General features: G+C 38.9%; 3 protein-coding genes across 3 annotated transcripts; 1 reads left to right on the forward strand and 2 right to left on the reverse strand.

Annotated features, from left to right (window-relative positions):
• Positions 1–42: 42 nt before the first annotated feature.
• On the reverse strand, positions 43–5,007 carry LOC115021117 (heat shock cognate 70 kDa protein-like). Its single transcript, XM_029451289.1, has 9 exons — positions 4,855–5,007; positions 3,079–3,283; positions 2,772–2,977; positions 2,403–2,555; positions 1,775–2,330; positions 1,438–1,640; positions 1,127–1,325; positions 759–991; positions 43–546 (listed from the first exon to the last, which is right to left on the reverse strand). Exons 2-9 carry the CDS (start codon positions 3,281–3,283, stop codon positions 325–327), a joined length of 1,977 nt encoding a protein of 658 aa, XP_029307149.1. The 5' UTR covers positions 4,855–5,007; the 3' UTR covers positions 43–324.
• A 752-nt stretch (positions 5,008–5,759) lies between these two features.
• LOC115021127 (TBC1 domain family member 15) lies at positions 5,760–11,819 on the reverse strand. The gene is made up of 10 exons (XM_029451300.1): positions 11,376–11,819; positions 9,803–9,988; positions 9,535–9,653; positions 8,916–9,019; positions 8,003–8,070; positions 7,738–7,884; positions 7,183–7,273; positions 6,937–7,085; positions 6,695–6,836; positions 5,760–6,596 (listed from the first exon to the last, which is right to left on the reverse strand). Exons 1-10 carry the CDS (start codon positions 11,584–11,586, stop codon positions 6,428–6,430), a joined length of 1,386 nt encoding a protein of 461 aa, XP_029307160.1. The 5' UTR covers positions 11,587–11,819; the 3' UTR covers positions 5,760–6,427.
• Positions 11,820–17,922: 6,103 nt separating this feature from the next.
• LOC115021058 (uncharacterized) lies at positions 17,923–22,663 on the forward strand. Its single transcript, XM_029451187.1, is given in 11 exon segments — positions 17,923–18,029; positions 18,129–18,189; positions 18,285–18,656; positions 18,748–18,780; positions 18,921–18,959; positions 19,061–19,175; positions 19,615–19,689; positions 19,898–19,979; positions 20,075–20,146; positions 22,456–22,539; positions 22,541–22,663. Coding segments are annotated over 10 exon segments (1,056 nt in total). The 5' UTR covers positions 17,923–18,029.
• The last annotated feature ends 3,004 nt before the right edge of the window (positions 22,664–25,667 follow it).

Genomic DNA, 25,667 nt, shown 5'->3' on the forward strand with positions numbered 1-25,667 from the left:
TAAAATATATGAATCACAAGAAACACACAGTACATTATGCAATCAGAATGCCATTGGTGAACTTTATTGATTTAATGTTAAGAAACCACTGATAAAACAAGGTGACTTTTTATACTTCTTGCAATTCATCATTCGAGGGAAATAATGAAGACAACAAACAGCCTCTGATGATGTCTTATGTGACTGAATTTTTTAACTGTGCAAAAATTGAAGTCAAAATAAGGCTGTGATCTAATGTTTATTGGATGTGCATTCTGGTTTAATAGCTTTAGGGCAGTAAGTGTATGTTGGGATCTGAGATAAAGACTTTGTCAGCATTTTTTTCTAGTCAACTTCCTCAATAGTTGGGCCGGAGGAGGAATTGCCTCCAGCTCCACCAGGGAAGCCAGGCATTCCTCCGGGCATTCCTCCGGGCATTCCGGCATCCTCGGGCATTCCTCCAGGCATTCCTCCAGGCATACCACCCTGGTATAGCTTGGTGATGATGGGGTTGCACACCTTTTCTAGTTCCTTCTGCTGATGATCATACTCATCCTTCTCTGCCGTCTGGGTAACAAAGAACAAAGAATTCATTGTCACAAAATACTTTTTGGGTTGCTACATATTGTAGTTGTCTGTTTGAAATTTATGTGGAAGGGAAGTGGGGAAATTGCTTCATGTTTACACAACTTAAGGCACGTCTCTGCTTTCACAATGTGAGCAAAAGAAGAACTTGCGTTTCTGACCAAGACTAATAGTTCAGTCAACAGTATATTTACCTGGTTCCTGTCCAGCCAGGCAATGACTTCGTTGCACTTTTCTACTATGTTCTTTTTGTCCTCAGGGCTGATCTTGTCTTGGAGCTTCTCGTCCTCCACAGTGGTCTTCATGTTGAAGGCCAGAGATTCGAGGGAGTTCTTGGCTGTGACCTTTTCTCTCTGGACCTCGTCCTCAGCCTTGAACTGCTCTGCCTCCTGCACCATCTGCTCAATGTCCTCCTTGCTCAACCGCCCTATGAAAGAATGAAAAACAAAGCCGTGTACCACCCGTGCAATATTTATTTATTCTCTCTGGTCACATGTAGCATTCTTTCAGCTTTTGTGCTACATCAGCTCCTGATGAGTAAATATTTTATATGGTTACCCACCTTTGTCATTGGTGATGGTGATCTTGTTCTCTTTTCCGGTGCTTTTGTCTGCGGCAGACACATTGAGGATGCCATTGGCATCAATGTCAAAGGTCACCTCAATCTGAGGGACACCTCTGGGAGCAGGTGGAATACCGGTCAGCTCAAACTTGCCCAAGATGTTATTGTCCTTGGTCATGGCTCTCTCACCTTCATATACCTGAAAAAATCAGATTCTGTTGCATCAGTGAACACTTTCAGGAGTAATTGTAAATAGTCTGGGGCAATGGAGGGTGAAGGGTTGTTTGTTCTTTGTTTCAAGAATGCTCTACCTGAATAAGCACACCAGGTTGGTTGTCTGAATAGGTGGTAAAGGTCTGGGTTTGCTTGGTGGGGATGGTGGTGTTCCTTTTGATAAGAACAGTCATTACTCCTCCAGCGGTCTCAATTCCTAGGGACAGGGGCGTGACATCCAGCAGGAGCAGGTCCTGTACATTCTCAGACTTATCACCAGCCAAGATGGCTGCCTGCACAGCTGTGAAGAGTTTCCAAATTACGACAAGAAATCTTTAATTAAACATGTAATCATGTTTGAACGACAGCTTTTATACTAAAATAGTAATATGACTAGAATATTAGCATATAGCTAAATGCTGTAGAGGTACCCACCTGCACCATAAGCGACAGCCTCATCAGGGTTGATGCTCTTATTGAGTTCACGGCCATTGAACAGGTCCTGCAGAAGCTTTTGAATCTTGGGGATACGTGTGGAGCCTCCCACCAGGACAATGTCATGAATCTGGGCCTTGTCCATCTTGGCATCCCTCAGGGCCTTTTCCACAGGCTCGAGGGTTCCACGGAACAGGTCTGCATTGAGCTCTTCAAAACGGGCCCTGGTGATGGAAGTGTAGAAATCTGCTCCTTCGTAGAGGGAATCGATCTCAATGCTGGCCTGAGTGCTGCTGGAGAGGGTACGCTTGGCACGCTCGCAGGCTGTGCGCAGACGACGCACAGCTCGCTTGTTGTTGTTGATTTCCTTTTTGAACTTGCGCTTGAACTCAGCAATGAAGTGGTTAACCATGCGGTTGTCAAAGTCCTCACCGCCCAAGTGAGTGTCACCGGCAGTGGACTTGACCTCAAAGATGCCATCCTCAATAGTCAGGATTGACACATCAAAAGTACCACCTCCAAGGTCAAATATAAGGACATTACGTTCACCGCCAACCTAAAATAAATGGTAAGAATTACTAATAGGAACATGAAAGAGGTTAAGGTTTGCATTTTATTAGTTAGTTACCTTTTTGTCCAGGCCATAAGCAATGGCTGCAGCAGTGGGCTCATTGATGATGCGCAGCACATTAAGCCCAGCGATGGTCCCGGCATCTTTGGTGGCTTGACGCTGAGAGTCATTGAAGTAGGCAGGAACTGTGATAACTGCATTATTCACAGGCTGTGAGGACAGTAAAACATTGAGTTAATAAATAGCATTTGTTTGTTCAAACTAGTCTACTTTCTAATAATCAGCATGTCAGCATATTGTAAGCATAATGTTTCCTGACAGTTTCAGCTTGTCACTGCCACCCTTTTGTCTGCTTAAAACCAAACTACCCTACGTCATTTTGAGCATAGGGTCGTACATTTATTATATTGTTATTATATTATCTACCTTGCCGAGATAAGCCTCAGAGATCTCCTTCATCTTGGTGAGGACCATCGAGGAAACCTCCTCAGGGTAGAAGGTCTTGAGCTCACCCTTGTATTCAACTTCCATCTTGGGTTTGGTTGAGTCATTCACAACCTTGAAGGGCCAGTATTTCATATCTGACTGCACCACAGGATCGTCAAACTTACGACCGATCAGGCGCTTAGCATCTGAAGGAGATTTAAGTGAAATAATAAGACTCTGTAAGTCATATGTTGATTTTGCATCACTCCTTCTGAGCCTATTGCAGTTTGGGTTTTGCAGTCCTTACCAAATACAGTGTTGGTTGGGTTCATGGCCACCTGGTTCTTAGCAGCATCTCCAATCAGCCTCTCGGTGTCTGTGAAGGCCACATAGCTGGGTGTGGTCCTGTTTCCTTGGTCATTGGCAATGATTTCCACTTTGCCATGCTGGAAGATGCCCACGCAGGAATATGTGGTGCCCAGATCAATACCTACTGCTGGTCCTTTAGACATCTTGGATAAAAGAAAATAGATAAAAGAAACGTGTTAGTAATTGCAGCCCCCCCTTTTTTTGGCCAGTAATCCCATATTAGTGCATGTCCTCACTGAATAAAGTTTTGTATTCTTTTTTATGTTTATGATCGTAATTGTTTCTTACTGTGACTTTAAAAAATGTAATACACCCACGTATACCTATGTCCCTATTACGTAAGTTCATATGCAAGGCCACGTGAGGCTCAGCTAGCTGTGGAGTGGCATTCATGGTGTTGTAGCTTAAACCACCTCCTGACACTCGAGACCAAAGGACTGGACTATGTAACACTGTCCTTCAATTCCCTCTCCACACCACTTCTCTCTCCACTCCTTCCTCAGCTACACTCAGGCTGGTGAAATGTGATGTACTGATCCTGGAATAGTGATCAGTGTGTCTATCTTCCGACAGCTGTCTCCAAATAGCTTACAGTTACTATAATAAGCATCAGAGCATGGCAATGAATGGAAGGAGGCTAAACATGTACAGATTATTCATCAATTACTAGAGGGTACACTTGCCTGGTCCCGATAAAAACAGAAAACTACATCTTTGAGGTGCAGTAACACATTTATTTAATTAAAAAAACTCAACAAAAGCTTCCTGTTCTTCTTGTGCTCTGATAAAGAACAGCAGACTGAGGCATAATTAGATTATCAGATTAGAAGCAGAGAAAACCACAAACACATATTCCACACAAATAGTCAAACAAATTATAGAGCAAAAAACTCCCTTGATTTAAGTTTGAAGATTTTAGATTAGTTTTCCTTCTGTATGTTTAATGGGAAAGTGGAAACTTTGTTCCTTTAATGTCCCAGAACTGCATCAACGAGACTATTGAGTTTTCACTTGTTATTCAGTTGTGTAACACAGAGCAGAAAATGCTGACATAGCGCTGTTGCTTCACTGCCTGTCCTACGCCCACATCTGAAACTTGCCATGTGCAGTACAAATAACATATGTTGGAGCCGCACTGTGGCCTGTGACAAAGTGATACACATATGGAGGCTGTTTCTATTACGGTATAGTTAATGCTTTTCAGTTTTCCCTGGTTGAGGCAACCATGAAGAGGCAAGATCACATCCAATTGACACTTTTTTGATATATAAATGAATAATCAAAATATCCAAAGAGCAGTATTTGGGAAGCTTTGAAAGCATAGCTTTGCACCCTACCTTAAGAGAAAATCTATCTTGGTTAATACAATTTACTTAGAAAGTGAAGAAGTAGTTAAAACTACTTTGTAAAAACAAAGATCAAATTGACCATGTTCATGTGATTTATAAAAAAATGTCATACAAAACAGTCACATGCCAGCAAAAAATGCCACTCAATAAAAAAATTTCAAAAAGTGCCAAACAGTGCCAAAGAGAATTTCTACTGGACAGTCACTGAACTGTGTGGTTTTTCTTAAGAATTCTTCTTCAGCTTGTCATGCCATTGTTTGACAGAAACCATGCAGGCCTCACTCATTTGGGCAGGCTTTTAAAGCAGCAAGCAAGACATACTATGAAGCCAGGCTGAGTGCAATGCTTCTTATAGAAGGGGTTACCTTGTGCTGTCAGATGTTCAAGACTTGAGAGTTTACTGAGTTAGAGCAGTGCTTAGTTTTCTCTCCAGCATGCGCTCCTTTCCCTCTCCTGGCAGGCGGACTAAGAGGACGAGTGTCTCTGCTCTCCAGTGTATATAAAGCCCTGTGCAGGGAGAGCCCATCAGGGTGTCAGGTGACCACCACGGAAAGTTCTAGGCCCGTGTGTCCGCTCATTGACTGAATTCCCATGAAATAAAGCTTGCTGATGTTACCTCTGTAGCCCTCTGTTAGTTGAGCAAAACAAACTAAAAGTAAAGTAAAGATGTCAAATGACGGGGCTTTGATTTGGTATCTAATCCAAACCTGTTTAAATCATTTTGTGAGCATAGCTGTGTTATGAAAAAGTAGTTCCCTTAACATGGGTAATGTTGGTCACATGCTCTATTGCCCACACTGCTGGGATATTAAACAGTACATAGTGTAACATTTTTCAACATACTTTTGAACCATTGTGAACATCTCTGGATAGCCTTAAACTTCTGGAATCATGTAGACAATCAATGTGCACTTTTCCTCAAACAGATGTTTGATCATAAAAGGCCTCAAATCTCAGCCGGACGATCATTTGCAGTATAGGGCCTGAAATAGATAGCTTACAGCTTCAACCTGTTAGCAGTTAAGTGTTTTGTGAGGGGGCTTGAACCATACACTGAACCCCAAATTGCTCCTCTGCTGTCGGTGTGTGTGTGAATGGGTGGGGTGATGCAAAAATTGTAAAATGCTTTTTATGTTGACACAGAAAAGCGCCATTAAAAATGTAATCCATTTACACCGATGGACCACACAACAGTAAATCGAATGTATGTATGAATATCTATAACTGTGGTTGTGTTTCTGAGAGAACTTTATTATTTTGCATTCTAATATTTCAAATTGATTATACCTTTTTTATTCCAGTTGATTTATTACCTGTAGTTGGTTAGTAATATGAAGGGATTTTCATTTAACGCATGAACAAAACAAATTATTTATATGTGATTCGTTCTCTATTTAAGACACAGTAGTGCAGTACGTTTTTCTTCCCCTTACTGCATGGTCGCTCTGCCAGAGCTAAAAAAACTGGAAGTCTATTCCTGTTACATAAGCCTCTCTGACACACAGGCCATCTGGCATTAAATATAACTGCAGTTCGTTACAGACACCACCTGTTGCGACACACCATATCTTAGTATTCACACATGCATGTCAAATAGTTGTTGCTTTTTCTAGCTGTTGAATATTGCATAACCCAGAAAAACAAATTCTTTAAAGCGTGGATTCCTATCTCCTACTAAGATATTGAGTTTAAGCTTTTCCTGTTTTATGGCATTTTATGAGAGTAACTCAAATAACTCACAGTTGGTGTTGTTCAACTGTCATACAATAAATACTGTACATTTATAATAAACAGCAGTGACTTCAGGTAAGCAGCCATCAGTGTGTTTCCCTCAGAAATAAAAACATAGTGGAGAACTCTAAATAGGGATTATATATCCCTTATTCCAAATTACAGTTTCATAAGAGTGTTTGACATCAGGTATTTAAATAGTAGATATCACTTTAAAACAAGTAAACTACGCAGTTGATAAAGAAAGTCCTCTTCTTGGCTGTTGTCTGGTCTGCAGCACCCATTCATATAGTCCCAAGCACAGCGCTTGCAGTAGTTGTACAAATGGTGCTCTGCTTTCTTCAGCGTGCTGTTCAGGTCCAGTGTTCCCTGAAGGCTGCACAAAAAGGACAAGGTTTAACCATCACATTCATTAAGAAACACACAATACCTTTTTGTGACAAGGTTTTTTCATGTGTTAGCATACAGACAAACCTGCTGGTAAACTGGATGAGTTGTACGTTATCTCGGCATCGCAGCAGAGACTCTCTGTTCTCTAACAGGATGGCTGCACAGATGAAGAGCTCAAAGGTGAAGTCAGTGTTGATTGCCTTCAGCTGTGACTCTGAATTATCCTCTGCAGAGACATATCACTGCATTAAAGTCAGACATTCAACACAGGTAACTATCCCACCACACTCTTTATTTATTCTATCAACTTGAGTTCTTTGTTTCACCTGTGCTGCATTTTCGTGCCAGCCTTTCCTGATAACGGGCTCGGTCTACTTGCTGGGAGATAAGCTCCAGGTGGTCACAACTCAGGATCTCGAACAAACGTAACGCGTCACTGTGTTCAAACTCCCTCTGGAAGCCCAGCAGCAGCCACCTTAAAGGACGCACAACCCATGGACACACAAACATGTGGATTTAAAGATATAATAAATAAATTCAAAAAATGTTACCAAAGATCTACACAAATCTACCTGTGGCAGAAGGTGAAGCTCTCCATGCTGTCTGTGACCAAATGAGCATAAAGCTGAGGGTCCAGTTCCTTCAACAGGGCTGCCTCCAACTCTAAAAGACATTAAACACAACTCTTTCATATGCTTATACTGCAGAATCTAAACTCATTTATACACTGAACTTTCTTGCAGTGGAATCTGTAGTGGAACAGTTAAATCTGTTCAAAACTGAAGTGTTTGTCTGCTTTTTGCCCTGATCAAAATGAAGGTCGAGTTCGAAGATGTGCGTGGTCTGATTGGAAAAATAAAGACTTTCAAAAATCAGTTATTTTTTCATGCATCAGTCCAAGACACTGCATGAGAAAACTCCCAACACTTAAATGTATAAATATAATATCACTATAATGTGACAGTGGATTGCATGAACTGGAATGATTGTGTTCAATGACCTTGTTTTACCACTAGAGGTCCTGGATCTCTTTTGTGATTACATTTAGGAACACATCTCATTTCACAACATCTTGGAAACATAGCATTCTTTAATATAATGTTGCCTTTCTTTTTCAATAATCCCACCTATTTTCCTGTGCAGACCATCAGCCCGGAAGTCCTTGGAGAACTTCTCCATGTAGCAGGAGAAACTCCAGAAAGTGTCGACCTCAGAGTCAAGAACCTCCAGGAACCGACTGCACAGGTCATTCATTCCTTGGGCATAACTGACCTCTGGATCAACAATCGAGACAAGTGTTGCACAAACAACAAACAGTTAGTGTCTTTAAAAGGTACAACACACAGCCTCTAATGTTGTCTGATCTTATAAGTGCTTATTCTTGTTGTTTACCTGGATGAAAAGCAGCATAAGTGATGAGGATATCTCTCAACACCAACAGATTGCCCAAACCTTCCCCTCTGCAGACACACGAGTGAGCAGAATGAGTTTAACACTGCAGATTTTGATGTGTGCTATATAGAGTTGGCAGCTTTATGGTATACTGTAAGCTTCTGTATAGTGATGAAAATAATTCACAGAAACATAAGGTATGATGATAGTTGCTCCCTCGTATTTATAGGGCAGCTAAAAATGAACGTATGTTTCCTTTTTACATTAGGAAAATACTAAATTAGTTTAATTAATTTACTTAAAAGGTTTTTATTCTTTAATATATTTTCAGCAGTTTCAAAATTGCTTATATTCAAGCTTTCAAAAACCACAATTTAAAATTAAGCTCTCCATTATTCCATTATTTTTTGTTTGTATTTAGGAGAAGCAGTCAGACTGGTTCTGGAGCCTTGAGGGGTAGGAGACTTAATATCTAGGTTGCTCCCAAATTAAGTTTTTGCCTAGTGTTTATTTGACTTATTCTTCGAATTAAAGACAAAAGTATTTCTGTTAGAGTAGAAAATGCTGATAGCCTACAAACAGCTGGTTGTAAATAAATAAATAAAAACAGACACTTCTGACGAAGTGCTGTGCAATAATATGCCAGGAATCCTTGCTTCTTGTAAACATTAAAACGTTGATGTGGCCAGTAGATTGTGTTGGTGTTACAGTCTTATATTAATATATTAATCTTGACTTAATGTCTATTGCTTGTTGTATTTATTTCTGGATCAACTGAGGTAAGCAGAAATGAATGATCCCTTTTCCTTTTTAAATACTAAATAGTTTACTCTCACAAAGCGATCGCATCCCGCACACTATCTGTTGACACATCTTAAGTATATCAACACAACAATGGCTAACAATCACTCACTGGTAATAGTTCAGATCTCTGTTAGTTCTCGGCACATCTTTGTCAATGATCCGTGTGGCTTCCCGCAGCTCCTCTTGATCAAACGTGACCCGCTCAAACAATATCTGGTAACAGGAGAGACATGTAGAGACAGATATATTTGACCACTATTGATTGTGATTTCTATGAGAACTGCTTTAGTGGAGTCCAAACATTTAAATACACTGAATCTTCACTAGAAATAGAAATAATCATTTAAGGGCTGTAAACTAGAGTCAGTTAATTCTGTTGAAGCTTCATGTGAAGTGTCACTATCTCAATGCACAAATCTACATCAGCTGTTCCCATGTGCGCATACTCCCCAGACAGAGGGTTACATATTTAATTGCGCACAAAGAGATCAAATGATACCAAATGTAAATCAATGATTAACCATTTGTTTAACATAATTAGATCCTGTTGTGTAATTTCCCTAAACATACCTCACTCCTCCCACTTGAAACACGTAATCTCTTCTAACAACGTCAGGCAAAGAAAATATATTTAATGGAACAAAATAAATCTTAAAAACACAACCGAAGCATAGACTTATTGAATAAGAAAAACCTATTTATACTAACATATATTTAATTCATCCAACCTGTGCCTGAAGCTCCAAGAAAGCCAATCTGTCCCTGACCTCCTCTGAGTGGTCCTGGGTCTGTTGCTGGGCCTGTGTCTGCCTCTGGTCAAAGTACCTGACTGCTGCCACCAACTCAGCTGGAAAGAGGATAGGATCATGTGGTCATAGAAGTTGTAAAAAAGAGAAAGTAGGGCAGGAAAGGAGAAAAAAAACAAGACTGAAAGGTTGACACACTTGAGAGCTGTATGACTTTCGTTATTGTGTTGGTGTGTGTTTGGGCTTTTACCGTCTGTGCCGTTGAGGTGCATCCGCACGGCCGAAGGAAGGAACTGCTGCCACTTTCTCTTCATGACCCGATAACGTACAACCATCTGCTCCTGCAGCAGAGACCGCTCTGAAGTTGCCGAGCTGCATGGGTACATCCCAAACAGGAAACACCACACCAGGCCACGCTCAGAGGGACACACGCCACCTGGACAGGGATTGAAAACCTTCTGATCCTTTACTAAAGTGGTCAATATAAGTGACTCACCAGTGTTTTTTAAACTCAAAGGTTATTTGAGCTATTATCATTCAGTCAAAGTAATCTCCACTAGACCAAAACAAACATCTTGAACAGATCACATGCATGAATTAGCTGAGAAAAGAGGAAATCTTTAAGAAAGTTTGATGAACTTTACCCTGCTTTCATTGGGATTTGAGAGATCTCATAATATGTTTCGCTCTGCGGGTTCTTTAATATTTGGTTTCAATTCCCGTAGGGGTGGAATGTGCATAAAAGGTCAAAAGGCCGAAGAAAAGGAGGGTGAGTTTTCACATTCCTGCTCATAAATGATAGATTCATAGTGATGTTTTACCCTGGCGAGAACACCTCTGTGTAGATGTTTGTTTCCCTGTGCCTAGTTCCCTATCAGCATGCCAAGAAAGTACCAGGACCAGTTGAGTGGCAGGACTGTGTTAGGGCTGGTTAAACATATGTATAATGCATTTTTTTGTGTCACACACTTCACTGAATCTTTTTTTCTCGTGAATCTCATGTGATTTTATTTAAAAGCTCTCTTTGAAATCTTACAAACCGCCTAACTGGTATCTGTTGTTTAGTCACGCTGGGGTTCTTTGCTTGAGGGGGTCAGATGTTGGATTTTAGAGAATGGTTTGACTGTGGCTCATCAAATGTTTTGAAGCAAAGCATCACTTGACTTCCTCTTAGTCTGTAGGGATGGTCACTGATGCATCTAAATTCATTGATGCATCTGGACACATCTTATAATATAAATCCCTGTTGAAGAATTTACTGCAGCAGCAAAATAATGCATGTGTTGTCACAGTTTTTAGGAAGTTCTCATGTTGATTGTCTAAATTTGATTAAAACAGTCAAATAAATGGAAAAAAATAGAATGTTTTGTTCAGAATAATAAGAATATCATGCCAAGCATTTCCTTCTTGTACCATACTGTATGTATACAGAAACGTACACATAATCTTTTAAACATGAATTTCACTGGATTAGCAAAGACTTTATAGTTCTAAATGGGCTTTATGGGATTATTTAGGATTTCAGTTTGGCCTATTGTGACCTCAGAATCATTAGTTTCTACTGCATAAAGTTCAAACTAAGCCACAGACAAATACTTGTGAGGCATGCAAAAAAGTTAGGCCTATTGCATAAAATCATGTTTTTTGAATATTTATATAGCTTGACTTTACATATCGTCATAATGACGATATGTAAAGTCAAGCTATATAAATACTAAAAGTATGCTATTTAGGTAAATCACTTTCACTTGTAATACCTGCATCTAAAATTATGTATTGTTCTTGATAGACAGACAGACAGACAGATGGATAGATAGATCTACCGTTTTTGAAAATATGCATCCTCAGTCTTGACTCGTCGACCCTCCCCTCTGCGTCCATGACCCCAGGTAAGGTGAGACGTGCAGCGGACAGAGCAGGAGAGCTGACCGCTGCTACGCTCCTCTGGGAGCGGACATCTGACTGGTGACTGTCCGGGGAGCTCGTCTCCTCTCCGGCTGTCTGCTGCGGACTGCCGCGGTTCAGATCGTCCATCAGTGCCTTGGGTACTCGCGATCACACCACGCACAGGTGAAGAAGAGCTTGTCAACAGCCAGCAAACTGTCATCCTCCTGCCGACTGCTGCTCCCTAACCAACGCGTCTCTTCCCGAAACCCATCTGGAACTCAAACCAGCCAGGACTGACAACAGGAGTCGACTCATTCAGGATCACACAACTTGTTGAATGAGTTTCAGCGAACCATTTGTTGACTCTCTCTCTCTCTCTCTCTCTCACACACACTTCCATCTGGGAGTCATATGACTGCACCTTGAGATCTGAGTTTGGCCCACATTCCAGTTGGAGTCCAGTGCCAAAGTTCGCAATGGATTTGAGAGTGTGTGTCACCCCACCTAGTGGTTTCATTTAACAGCATCAAGCTCTAAAGTTGTAACCACGGCTGAAGAGAATGTGTCCCAAAATAAATCCGTCGGACAGGGTTTTTCATCACTACACAGGAATACGATCCAATTTACCGTCATGGTGGGATTATCATAAATATATTTGATTATTAGACTATTTGATTAGTTTATTATATTATATTATGTGATCATTTGGCTGTGTTGATGCATATTGAATACGTTTTGGCAAAGGTGTTAGTTTCTTGTTTTTGTCTAATTTTGGAAGGTCAACTTCAGCTCCTACAATACTCTATTAAAGAACTGTGTAGTCAAAATATAGACACTCAGACGCTTTAGGACAACAATGTACAAATGTAAAAGATGCAAAGTGAATGGGAAAACCAATGAAAATGAAAGTAAATTAATCCAAATTCCATTACTAAATGTATTTACTAATTTTTGCTATGTGTACTAATTCACAGTGGCAACGCATGGGAGGACACCTGGTAGCCTGCTGTTAATGTTTCTGTATGGCTGTCACACTGTCAAGAGTTTCCCATGTTTCATTTATATTGTTTGTTTGTTGTCATTCCTTCCTGTTATATTTTATTCATTGTTGTGTTACTATTTGTAAATTCCTGTTATTGTGATAATAATAATAATATTTGGAGTTATAATGACCTAAAGTTTTCAAATACTTAATAGACAATATTTACTAGTATTCATCACACAAAGTTTTGGCCTTGGTATGCAGTATCATACCAAGACATTTATGGTTCTATCTTTTCGGACCAAGCTTATTTCAGGTTTAGGTTTTAAGCCCCTGTGTCAAGTTATTTTCTAAATGTGCAGCTTCCCTACTTGAAAGGGATGGAAACATCTACCCAAAGTTTTTTAACTGGATTTCACTCAAAAGACCAAACTGCTGTTTTCCTTTTTTCCTCCTTTTATTTTTTGCAAGTTCAGCAAAAGTCAGACAAGGTTAGCACTTGATGCTTAGATATTTAGGTTAGGTATTTAGATGAAAAACCTTTTGAATAGAAAACAAACAGAAAAGAGAATTAATACATATTACACGGCAACTCAAATAAATGTCAATAGCAAGATACACACATTTGTAATTTCCAACTATTTCTATTTCATCAAGTATTAGAACCTTAAATTAATTTACAAATGCACTCCCACTAAATGAACATAACAAGCACAGCTGCTGTCATCATTTTAACAGGTAATGCATTTCATTTTACCGAGTAAATATGTACTTCTAACGGCATTTTAACTTTAAGTACTTCATCATTTTTAATTACATACAATTATGAAGTCAGTTTTTAAATCACAAACGATATAAGAAATTAAACAGGCCGTTCTGCAAACATGTACACAAGCAGCTCACCGAGCCACACACACACACACACACACACACACGCTACCGATCATGACATAAATCCAGCGTCAATCAAACGAGTAGCGGCAGCGATCTCCAGCAGGTAACCGTCTCTCAAGCTAAAAGGTTCAGCGTCTAACCGGCTGCCTCTTCGGTCTCGATAGATATTTGGGTCCTGCACAATCTTGCTCCGGATTTCGACATAGTCAAGAACACATCCTCTCTGCGCTGCCATAACACCAAGCGGCGCTCTTTTAAATGGGGAAACACTCAGGCAGATTAGTCGCATCCGGGTTGTCCTATTACTATCTGGACAGCTTCAGTTTGACTTGACACCCTGTGATAATCCTAAATAGAAACAAATATTTGATTATTCAGTGGCCAAAATCCTTCAAGATATGGCTATTAGCCTTACTCACACGTTTACATTTTGCCCATTAATATAATTAGTATATTTTAAATTAAATCTTTATTATCATTTTTTCATACAGAACATATGAAGTGTTTATAAAATATGATGCTTCGTCATAAAAGAAACCCCCCAACAGAATAAAGAAGTAGAGCTGAGATGATTAGTGGATTAATCAACTGATGGAAAATATGATTGGACTGTTGATTAGACAAAACAAGCAGTGCAGATTTGAACTCTGGTCCCTCATGTACTAAGGCTGTGTCCTGAGCCACCTGCATTTTAATTAAAACTCACGGCCCTTTGCTGCATGTCGTCCCCTCGCTACCCCTTTACTGTCTATCTTCAGCTGTATCTAATAAAAGCAGCATTTTTAACATGGTAACTACTAATGTGTAACCTATAACATTTAAAAAGTAACCTTCCCAACAACGTGCATAATGTGTATAATAATTTCAAACTCGAAGAGAAAGTCATAGTGTGGCCAGTGTTCACTCTTTCTGTTGAAACTTCCTTTAAAGAAACACCCACCCATTTCACGAAGGGTTCGACTCGTGGAGGACAAATACAAATTCCTCTGTCCACTTTTCTTGAAATTTACTTTGCTCTTTTTGTATAGACGGAATCGGAGTTTCGGACTTCCGGTGGAATCGCAATGCATGCTGGTGTGGCAAGCCTAGAAAAGTGAGCACCAACTCCTCAAGGGCCGCCATATTGGATTTCTTCTCTACGTGTTTACATTGTATTTAGCTTATTCTTCAAGCGTGTTTACATTGTATTTTGTTAGTTTTTAGTGTGTAATCATCGCTCTTCTAGTTATGGGATTTGGACACCGACATTGTGTGGTGAAAGGATGTTCAAACAGTGGGAGAAAGCTAAATAAATGGGCAGAATCTCATTGTGAGCTTCACGATTGCAAAAATTGCGACTGCAAGCCCCCGTTCAAACTATTTCCATTTCCAACAGCACTAAAGAACAATGATAGAAGGCTAGCATGGACCAAAGCTGTAAAGAGACAGAATTACAATGAGAAGTCTTACAGGATAAACAAATAGTACAAATACAACATTTAACAGAAATTATGTTGTGTTGAAAAAGAGAAAGTTTGGATGAATCCAGGAAAATGTCAAAAAGAAGGACCAGGGCAGCAGGCGCAGCCACGATTTCTGATCCTGACGTAAACTTTATCAGTGGCAACCTGCCACATGAGAGACACAGAAACTCCGGGGATGATGCCCCGGATGATGAGTTAGTAACATACATTTACATAAATGCATACAGATAGAGAGGGAGGGGAGGAGAGAGGAAGAGAAGGAGAGCAGGGAGGTGTCCCCGGCAGTCTAAGCCTATCAGCATAACTATTCATATTCTCATAACTCATTCATATTCATATCATTTGTTTCTGCGTACACCTCAAATTGCTAATTGGCCTCTAAAAAAAGTAGGTAAGATTTAATTCTAATGAAAACTCATTTGTTTTTTTAGACATTATAACACAACAATCGATCACCTTTGAAGCAACAACAAGTAAGTTTATACAGTTTGATTCTCAGGACAGTTTCAGATCAACATTTAATATGTCAAAATCTGTAATTCAGTTTCCTTTATGGATAAGATCACTGTTCACAGCAATTGTATATTCCTTCACAGTGGGTACGACCCAGAAGACTTCAACACCAATGTATACGGCCAACTTTGTATGACAGTCTGTATTTACTCGCTGGTGGTTGCAGAAACTGTGAGGGGTCAGTCAGGAATGGTTTGTAAAACATGAACTTGCTTGGTAGAGAGAAAATGACGACTCTCACCAGCTTTGTAGAGACTGTGGACATACTATCGGGTCACAAGCTTAAAGCAGCCACATTTATAAAGGCAACAAGAAAAACGACTGCAAAGAGGCTACAACAAGAGACATAAAACTACAAAGACTACGCAGCTGCATCGTTTGTTATTTGTCTTTGTCCAGGAGCCAATGTTACACAGATTTAAGCTATTTGGAGTTACATATAGCACCAACTATTTATTTATTTGTTTGGCCTTTATATATCACACTGAATATGTGACCATTGATAATGTACATAATGTTATTGCTCAGAGCCAGGGCTTTAAATTTGCCTGAACACATTATTACTAATTTTACAAATGTGCCAAGTGTAACATGCAGTTGATGCACAACTTTTAATTGTAATATTTCCCTAACCCTTAACCAAGCATCCCAAATACCCTAACCATGGCTTATTTGCCTTAACCGTGATCTTTCCCCAGCATTACCGTGGGTGACAGATATTGTAGAATTTAACAACATTGGGATTCAAAGTTAGTGCCGTTCTGCACCACTGAGTGATGCAGGAAATGATATAAAACATTTATCACATCAGTTTTTGTAACATCGCATGACTAGAGTTATGTTTTCTGTGTAATCTGTTCATGTGATATTCTATGTACAACTTCACTTGTCTTTGCAACCTCAGCTTCTACAATAAGTCTATTAAAAAACTGTGTATTCAAAATATAGACACTCAAACACTTAAGGACAAAAATGTCCCTGTTAAAACTATAAGTTTTGATCCCACGGTTATATCAGCTTTCAATCTAGAGCCCTGGCTTAAAAATTGTAGTTTGTAGCCATTTCTCATGTTTTCCCTCTGCGGCAAATAGGCCCACGTGCTACTTTCCTGGTTTCCTGCAATAATAAAAAACAGTGGCACTTTGTAATTTTTGACATTATGCACATGCAAAAGTTTATTAATCTCTGTCATCCTCCTATCCATCATTGTTAGCTGTCATTTTAGTACGAAATTCCTCCTATGTGATTTCATGGACTGTAATTTCAAAAAGATCAAACTTTATTTGTCTCACTCAGACTGCCCAAACCTTTTAAGTATAACCTTTCAGGATTGTAATAGGATTAGCTTTGAAAAAATGTGAACCTCTCCTTTGATTTAGATACAATGGCACTTGAGAAAACTATAATTTCAACGCTCATAACTAAAATTCAAGAGCAATCACCTTCAATCAAAAGGAAGTAAAAAACAGCATAACTTTTCATTGTCATGTCTCTTAGGGAAAACCGCAGGTAAGATAGCCCATACTGCAATATTATCAAAATAAAATAATCAACTTTTTACTTATCTATTAATTTATTTTCTTGCATAATCTCATCCACACTCCAGTCGGTTGTGGACTCGTTAGCTAACCAGAAGAAGAAGAAGAAGAAGAAGAAGGTTCAAGTCAAAGATGCTGGGATTATCTGCGGTACATGTATAGATTGATTTTGTGCAATATGTTTAATTTCAGAATTAATAGTATTTTATACTCTTAAGTGTTTTCTGAGTTTGTTGCTTGCCACAGACTTCTGACATCAGTTATTAGCTAAATTTGCATAAATGTCATTGACGCTAACAGCTATAATTGTACTGCATTGTTGGTGTGCACTTGAAAATAATAAACTTTGAATTGATTTGTCTTGACATGAGTTTGTTAAATAAAATAAAAAATGTTTGATTAGTTCATTACTTACCAATAGCAATATAGGCAGAGAGTATTACAAGGCAAATAGCTAACATCAGTGTCAACTTTAGCCTACCATCCAAAAATCTTTCATCACAATGAAAGATTTCTATCACATATCCCCTGAATGTGGGCTTGGTGTTCTCATGTGTGACTTGAATGGAAGGGCTCCATGGCCCATAACATGCTAAGTAAGTGCCAAGGCACGGCAAGCCTACAATAGATGAGATTTGATTGTTTGTTTTTTACTAGTTATCCAGCGGTCACATGCTTTTATTGTATTTTATTAATGACGCAAAATAATATTATTTGTTATTTATTTTGTTCATATGCTTATTTTCAGGCTGCAAAAAGCGCGCAAGGAAGAAGATTCTTTTTTTTTGAGAAAATTATAGAGAGAAGGCCAAACAAGGTAAGTTCAGATACAAGCAAATGTATTTTATTTCATTTTATTTATTTATTATGAGTGGGGACTACATTTGAGACTTTTGAGCTCGTAAATATTGGGGTGAAAATCAATACTCAGAATGGTGTCGGGTTATTTGGTATGTATAATGTATAACCTATTACATTTCAAAAGTAACCTTCCCAACAACGTGCATAATGTGTATAATAATTTCTCTCAAACAGAAAGTCATAGTGTGGCCAGTGTTCACACTCTGTGCAAACTTCCTTTTTTTTCTTCAAGTCACACTGAAAGAGGAAACACCCAACCATTTCACACCGATGTTCAGATCTAATACATTTTGACAAAGAACACCTAAGCCTTACAAACTCTTCTGGGTCCCTCTCACAGTGAGTATTTAATCCAGATACCTCTGTAAAAGAAGTGCGTTCACTGTAAGGTTTCAGGAAGTTTTCTCGGTTAACCTCAGAATGTGTTTCTTGGGTCAGATGAAGATGCCGGGCCTGATTGATCTCACTCTCATATTGTTCCTGGCCTCTAGCTCAAAAGGTGGGTGACATATTGACTCGATGTATTTGTTTTTAATTTTATTTTAAGAATGCCGTTAGATGTAAATATAAATTCTGGTTTGGTATTGAACACAGGTACAAACTGGAGTATTGATGTCCCCAGAAGCATTACTGCAGGATCGGGTTCAAACGTGACCATAAGATGTAACTTTACCTATCCGAACAAAAGCGGCACTGAATATGTTCAAGTTTACTGGAAAAAGCCTGAGAGCAGTCCTATGAAAACTGATGACAACGAACTTAATGCATTTGTTTTTCACCCAAATGACATATTTGTGCTTGAGAAGTACAGAGGACGGACCAAGCTCACTGGAAATATATCCAACGGAGACTGCTCCCTCAAGATCTTTAACTTCATGGATAATGAACCAATGATCTATGTGAGGGTTGTCAAAAACAGGGACAAATACAGTTTCAGAAATAATTTTGTCTCCATTTCTTTGTCTGGTAAGAATTTTAGTACATTTTAATTATGAGAAATATATGTTTATATATATTAAAGAGAAATAAATAAATACTTCACATGTTTCATCCACAGGTCCAGGTGTTAAAACAGTCACTTTTAATCCAGGTATAACCTTTCAGTATTTATTAACTCATTCATATAATTTGTTTCTGCGTACACCTCAAATTGCTAATTGGCTGAATATAATTCCTCCCAAAAAAAGTAGGTAAGATTTCATTCTAATGAAAACTCATTTGTTTTTTTAGACATGACACAACAATCGATCACCTTTGAAGCAATAACAAGTAAGTTTATACAGTTTGATTCTCAGGACAGTTTCAGATCAACATTTCATATGTCAAAATCTGTAGATCACTGTTCACAGCAATTGTATATTCCTTCACAGTGGGTACGACCCAGAAGACTTCAAAACTAATTTATACGGCCATCTTTGTATCAGTTGCTGCACTTCTAATCATCATCTTTGTTGCTGGAATCGTCTTTTGTATCAAATGCAAAAGGTAATTTCCCTTTTAGCTTGTTTGTTAATTGAGTGTTTTGTTTCATGATTGATCCTTGTGTTTTTCTAATGTAATGCATTTGCAGACATTATAAAGACATTATAAGCTTTTCTTATTGTTACTTCAATTGGATGTTTGACATTCATCTGTGTGCAAACCTTGAATCTGAGTTCAAGGCATCTACATATGATTGTGTGAGATTATATGCATCACAAGTTTGGAAGCCAAATATTTGACATGGAAAATAAAAGGAACAGGCTAAATGTAATTTAAATAATTTTTATTGAGGTATTTAAACTTTTTGTGGAAAAGTATTTTTATGTCATAAAACATGTCTGGAGGGTTTAAATGTGTGTGTGTTTTTTTTTTATATAAATATCTGTAGGCAGACCTTACTATGCTATATTGGTAAACTGATATCTTTTAAATTATTACATAGGTCAAAACCTTGTACCAGGGAGGAATCTGGATATTATGCAAACTTTAGCCGAGCATCATTAAACCAAGCCAAAAGGTTTGTTTCATGATACAATTGTGAAATCAAATTACAATGGATATATTATGTTTCATCACTGTGTATATATATGTATATGAGCATTACAAGAATCACATTTTAATACTAAACTCATGAAGACTTTTTACTCTAGAAGAGAAAACTGATATTCCACCAGTCGGTGCATATTGCAGATATAATAACACATTTTTGATCTCATGCTCTTCAGAAAAGCATCTTGCAACAAACAAGAGAACCAGGAACTTCCTGAGCTGAAGGCCACTGATGACCCCGTCTACCTCAACATTGAGGTACAATACTTCCACTCAGATCGGTTTAATATAAAAAGATGGTAATAAAGGCAAAAACCACAGTCCAACATGTAACACAACTTATGTCTTTGCAGGCCCCTCCAGATCAGATGGATCAAAGTATGGACTACACAGACAATATATATGCAAATGTGGATTATTCAAAAGCTACATCTCACAAATCTATTTAGAGTTGAACTTCATGATAAACGCTATTTCTCCATCCATCCATCGTCTACCGCTTATCCAGGGTCGGGTCGCGGGGGCAGCAGCTCCAGTAAGGAACCCCAAACGCTATTTCTGCATTATGAATTGTTTTGTGCACTTGTTCATGTCTATGTTCTTATCACGAGGAAGAGCGGATTCACAGCGTTCACTCAGGGATTTCTTTATCAGATAAAGATTACCTGCCATTAAATTAAAAACACAGAACAGTTATAATCAGTCTGTATTTACTCGCTGGTGGTTGCAGAAACTGTGAGGGGTCAGTCAATTTGTATCGTTTGTTATTTGTCTTTGTCCAGGAGCCAATGTTACACAGATTTAAGCTATTTGGAGTTACATATAGCACCAACTATTTATTTATTTGTTTGGCCTTTATATATCACACTGAATATGTGACCATTGATAATGTACATAATGTTATTGCTCAGAGCCAGGGCTTTAAATTTGCCTGAACACATTATTACTAATTTTACAAATGTGCCAAGTGTAACATGCAGTTGATGCACAACTTTTAATTGTAATATTTCCCTAACCCTTAACCAAGCATTCCAAATACCCTAACCATGGCTTATTTGCCTTAACCGTGATCTTGCCCCAGCATTACCGTGGGTGACAGATATTGTAGAATTGAACAACATTGGAATTCAAAGTTAGTGCCGTTCTGCACCACTGAGTGATGCAGGAAATGATATAAAACATTTATCACATCAGTTTTTGTAACATCGCATGACTAGAGTTATGTTTTCTGTGTAATCTGTTCATGTGATATTCTATGTACAACTTCACTTGACAAATTTGGGTTTAGTAAAATGGTACATTGTGGTTTTTTCAAGTCTTTCTCAATGTGTTTTTCCAATTCACTTCCTGTGTGTTCAGTGCTGTCAGCTTGAACTTCTGCTTTCTTTTCGGATTCAGTATTTGAAGATAAAGTTATTACTTGTAATGTGACACGCCTCGTCAATGACTCAATGACTGTAACAATACATAAAGTGTTAAAAGTGGATGTCATTGCTGTGTCTACTCTTCTTCTACTGCATTGCAACTAGTGTATAAAACTGAACTAAACAGCAGCCAACTAGGTAAAGGCCTGTGGTAAATGAAGTGGAGGTTAGTGAAGCTGCTCCTGTTTTCTGTTTTAATTTTGGTGAGCAATAGTTGCATTCGGATGAGATTTTGCTGAGGAATGAGCCTTTCTCGACCTTGGTTGTATCAGTATCCTGCATACTTGGCTCTGGCTTATCATCATAGCTGAGAGTCTGTTTTCCTGCCAGAGTTTGTCTCTCAGACTATTTGTGTAAGTGTAGAGTTATTTTCCATGCATCTCTATACTCTAATTTCTCTTATGTGACGGATCAAAGTAAACAAATCCTTATTTATAACAATATATTACACGGCGTTCAACTGCTCCACCCATGTTGTAATGTTTGCATCATTGAATGTTACCTCCTACATAGGAATTTCTGTATTTTTTTGAGTTGCAACCAAAATAGCAGTAATACATTAAACATCTATTAAAAATACAAAATATGCCGTTTCTTCTTTGAGAGATTCGACCTTATTTGACCGACTTCAAAATGTCTGTTGACAGCATATGATGGTCTTTAAAACGCAACAGTCCTTCAGTGACTCATCTTTTTCATTTCATGTTTTTTTTTCATCTGTAGTGACACAAACTGTAGCGTATTGCATTTCTGGAACTTGGTGTTCTGTGGAATTTATTTCTGTATTCATTTGTTGGTGAAAAAAGAAACATAAGTCAAATGTTAAACAGAGGACAAACAACAAGACAATAATCACATATTGCAACAACACCCATCTACTGGGCTTCTGATGTAGCTGTTTAAACACCAACTCACATTATGAGCTCAACACTTGCAATTTTAAAGGGTGAAGCTTGACTATAAATATGAGCTCCAAAGACACTGCACTAATCTCACAATTTGAGGAAGATCCTGAACAGGTGGAGAGGATTCTGGATGAATGGGAAAAAGATTGTCTCAACCAATCTCCCCAAATGGAAACTGCCTGTGGAGTATGCTGGATGGTGTCAGGAAGACTGATGTTGGCCCTTTCCACTTCAGGATTGAAATGCCACAATACAAAAGCTTCTTGTACAAAACAAATGTAGTGTCCCTGGATGTCATACGTGAGTATTGGAGATTATTTTTAATCACTTTTTTGTTAATAGTATTTGAATCATTGTATTATGAGTCATGTTGGTATTATATTTTACTCTGCAAGCGTTCCACAGCCTCCATCTCTGTCTGTCGAGGTGAATGATAAAGTGACTGCTTTCTGCTCTGTGTCTCACTCCTGCCCAACGATGCCCCCCTCAACTCTCCTGGAGCCACTCTGGAATCGTCACCCGCCGATCAAAGAGGCTGAATACGTGGAAGTGGGAAACAGTGTCAACCCTGACCTTTCCCCCCCTCGACCCTCCGACTTCAACAAGCCTTTGAACTGCATAGTGCGGTACAGAGGTGGGAAGCACGTGACAAGCTCCAAGATTCTCAGAATATGACGTGAGCCCAGAGCATGACCTGAATATCAGCTTTCCTCCTGCACAGTAAATTAATTATGTAAAATAATGTGTCAAGAAGTTTTTTAATCAGTAGTTTAATGTCTTACAGCTGTTGACAGCTGAAAGAGAAATATTACCCTGATGTTGGACCAAAAGTGAACTATAGGTCTACACTGAAACACAATCAGGCAGGGAACACTTTACTGCACACTATAATGTAACTTGACCAGAAATGACTGATCTATATATACCGTGTCCCTCTCATGATCAGTTATTTTCCACCTCATACATGGTGTGTTTACTTCAGGAGATTCACTTCAGAAATGCTTCACTGTTTAAGTCTTCTTCTGTCAATATGATTTAAATGTGTCTGATTAACATTAAATACCGCTTAGATGCAACTGTATTTGTCTGTTTTTTATGAAACTGGCAAGAAAGGATTACTTTTCTAAGATTATCACAGAGAATGTTGGAAATTCTAGAATACTATTCTCGACTATTAACCAACTACTGAACACTGACCCCACCCCTCCGCAGTCCTCTGCATCAAAGTGGGAAGAACTCGCAATGTTCCTCAATAATAAAAATAACTTCAATCAGAGCCAGCATCACTTATGATGCAGACACAGAGAACATCTGCAAACATTGTGATGCAACCATGGGAACATTCACCTGCATCACATTAACTGAGCTTCTTAAAACTGTGATGGAATGTAACTCCTCCACCTCTTGTGTTGACCCGATACCTACAGCATTCTTTAAGCGGATATTCGACAGCATTTCAAGTCACGTCCTAAATATTATAAACACGTCTCTTCTAACGGGCATCTTCCCAGACGCCTTCAAGACAGCCGTTATAAAACCCTTGCTAAAGAAACCTAACCTAGACAGTAATACGCTGACCAACTATAGGCCAATATCTAACCTTCCATTCATCAGCAAAATACTAGAAAAAAAGAGTCTCGGTCCAAATAAACTTCTTTCTTAAAGAAAACAACATCCTGGAGGAATTTCAATCAGGATTCAGAGACTGCCACAGTACCGAAACTGCTCTAACTAAAATAATTAGTGACATCAGACTAAACTCTGATACAAACAAGGTCTCAATTCTTATCCTGCTTGACCTAAGTGCAGCATTTGACACGATCGACCATGACATCCTAATTAATCGTCTAGAAAAATTGGTTGGTCTTTCTGTGTCACGGACGTCAGGACTCAGAGATGGAATTGACAATAGTTTATTAGGCTCAGCCAGCGAGCAGATGGAAACACCATACAGACAGGGGAGGGGTGAACACAAGGATCAGGAACTCAGGAATACTCAGGCTCTAAGCACTGGAAAATAAGGAGACTGTCGTAAAAGCACAGTGAACTAAAAAGTACAAAACAGGGAGCGTCAAAACAAGGTAAACGAGTCGAACTCGGAACAAACGAGAACCAACTGAGCAAACAGAAAACGGTACGATACCGGGATCAGGCAGACAGACGGGCAAAAAGGCAGAAGGCAGGAAAATCGCGTTGCAGAATCTGGGGAGGAAGTCCATGGGGTTTAGTCCACTTTGTACGAGGCCAGATGCGGAGTGAAGGGAGTGAGGAGACTTTATGCTGTGAACACAGGTGCTGGCAATCAGTATTCCGGTGATTGTGGATGCAGTGCAGGTGAGTGAGTGGAGACAGAGGGGGGCGTGGCAGGTGCGAGTTCAGGCACAGACGTGACATTCTGACTGTGTATTAAACTGGTTCAGAACATATATGAAAGGGAGAAAGTATTTTGTCAGGCTTGGAGATCATGTGTCAGAGAAGCATGATGCCCACTTTGGAGTTCCACAAGGGAGGTGCCTCGGTCCATTACTGTTCTCCCTATACATGCTACCACTGGGGGACATCATTAGAGAACACAATGTGTGCTTCCATAGCTACGCAGATGACACACAACTGTACATCTCTGCTGAACCAAATGATACTACAGCTATTAACTCCATCACCACCTGTCTGTCAGCAATAAATAAATGGATGAGCAATAATTTCTTAAAATTAAATGAGAACAAAACTGAAATCCTACTAGTAGGTCCTGTAAAAAAAAGAGAGATGATGCTGAATATCATGGGGAAACTTACTCCTTTAAACCTGAAGTTACAAGTCTTGGTGTTATCATAGACTCAGATCTAAGCTTTAAATCCTACATAAACAAGGTGACAAAAACATCATTCTTCCACCTTAGAAATATAGCTAAAATCAGACAATTTATAAATCAAAAGGATGCTGAAAAACTAATCCATGCTTTTATCTCAAGCAGACTCGATTACTGTAATGCACTCTTTACCGGCCAAAAAAAACAACGGAGAGACTTCAGCTCATCCAAAACGCTGCAGCGAGGCTGCTGACTAGAACTAAGAGGAGAGACCACATCAGTCCAGTGTTAGCCGCGCTACACTGGCTTCCAGTAACTTTTAGAATTGACTTTAAGGTCCTCCTTCTTGTATACAAAGCCCTAAACGGAATCGCACCAAGTTACACTGCCAACTCTCTAATCAACTATGTGCCCCCAAGAACATTACGATCATCCACTACTGGTTTATTAAATGTTCCCAGAAACATCCAAAAGAAAATTGGGGATTCAGCCTTTTACAATTATGCACCAAAGCTATGGAACACTTTACCTGCAGACATTAGGGAGGCAAGCTTGCTCAAAGTAAGCTAAAAACATATCTTTTTACTTTAGCCTTTTAATAGTGTTATTTTATATCTCTTTACTTTAGCCTTTTAATGGTGAATTATTACTGGTTTAACATTGAATGTGTAAAGGTAACAGATACATTTCAGAGTGTGTATTTTTGAAAAACTTGAGATCAAATAGAGGAAAAAGAGGAAGTTTCTCTGATAAATGTATTTGCATGTTCTTTACACAATTAGTGGAAAAGTGAAAGATTAAAGAATGTATT

This window comes from Cottoperca gobio, chromosome 16 (genome assembly GCF_900634415.1).
Source record: "Cottoperca gobio chromosome 16, fCotGob3.1, whole genome shotgun sequence".
Lineage (NCBI taxonomy): Eukaryota > Metazoa > Chordata > Actinopteri > Perciformes > Bovichtidae > Cottoperca > Cottoperca gobio.

Bases quoted from the DNA above. Each gene is read 5' to 3' on its own strand.
- LOC115021127 (XM_029451300.1), bottom strand. From the start codon at position 11,586: ATGGACGATCTGAACCGCGGCAGTCCGCAGCAGACAGCCGGAGAGGAG. The intron at 9,654-9,802 runs GTAAAAGCCCAA...TCCTCTTTCCAG, and splicing joins GCACCTCAACGGCACAGACG to CTGAGTTGGTGGCAGCAGTC. The intron at 7,885-8,002 runs GTAAACAACAAG...TTGTTGATCCAG, and splicing joins TTATGCTGCTTTTCATCCAG to AGGTCAGTTATGCCCAAGGA.
- LOC115021117 (XM_029451289.1), bottom strand. From the start codon at position 3,283: ATGTCTAAAGGACCAGCAGTAGGTATTGATCTGGGCACCACATATTCC. The intron at 2,556-2,771 runs GTAGATAATATA...CTGTCCTCACAG, and splicing joins CTGAGGCTTATCTCGGCAAG to CCTGTGAATAATGCAGTTAT. The intron at 1,326-1,437 runs GTAGAGCATTCT...TGATTTTTTCAG, and splicing joins AACCTGGTGTGCTTATTCAG to GTATATGAAGGTGAGAGAGC.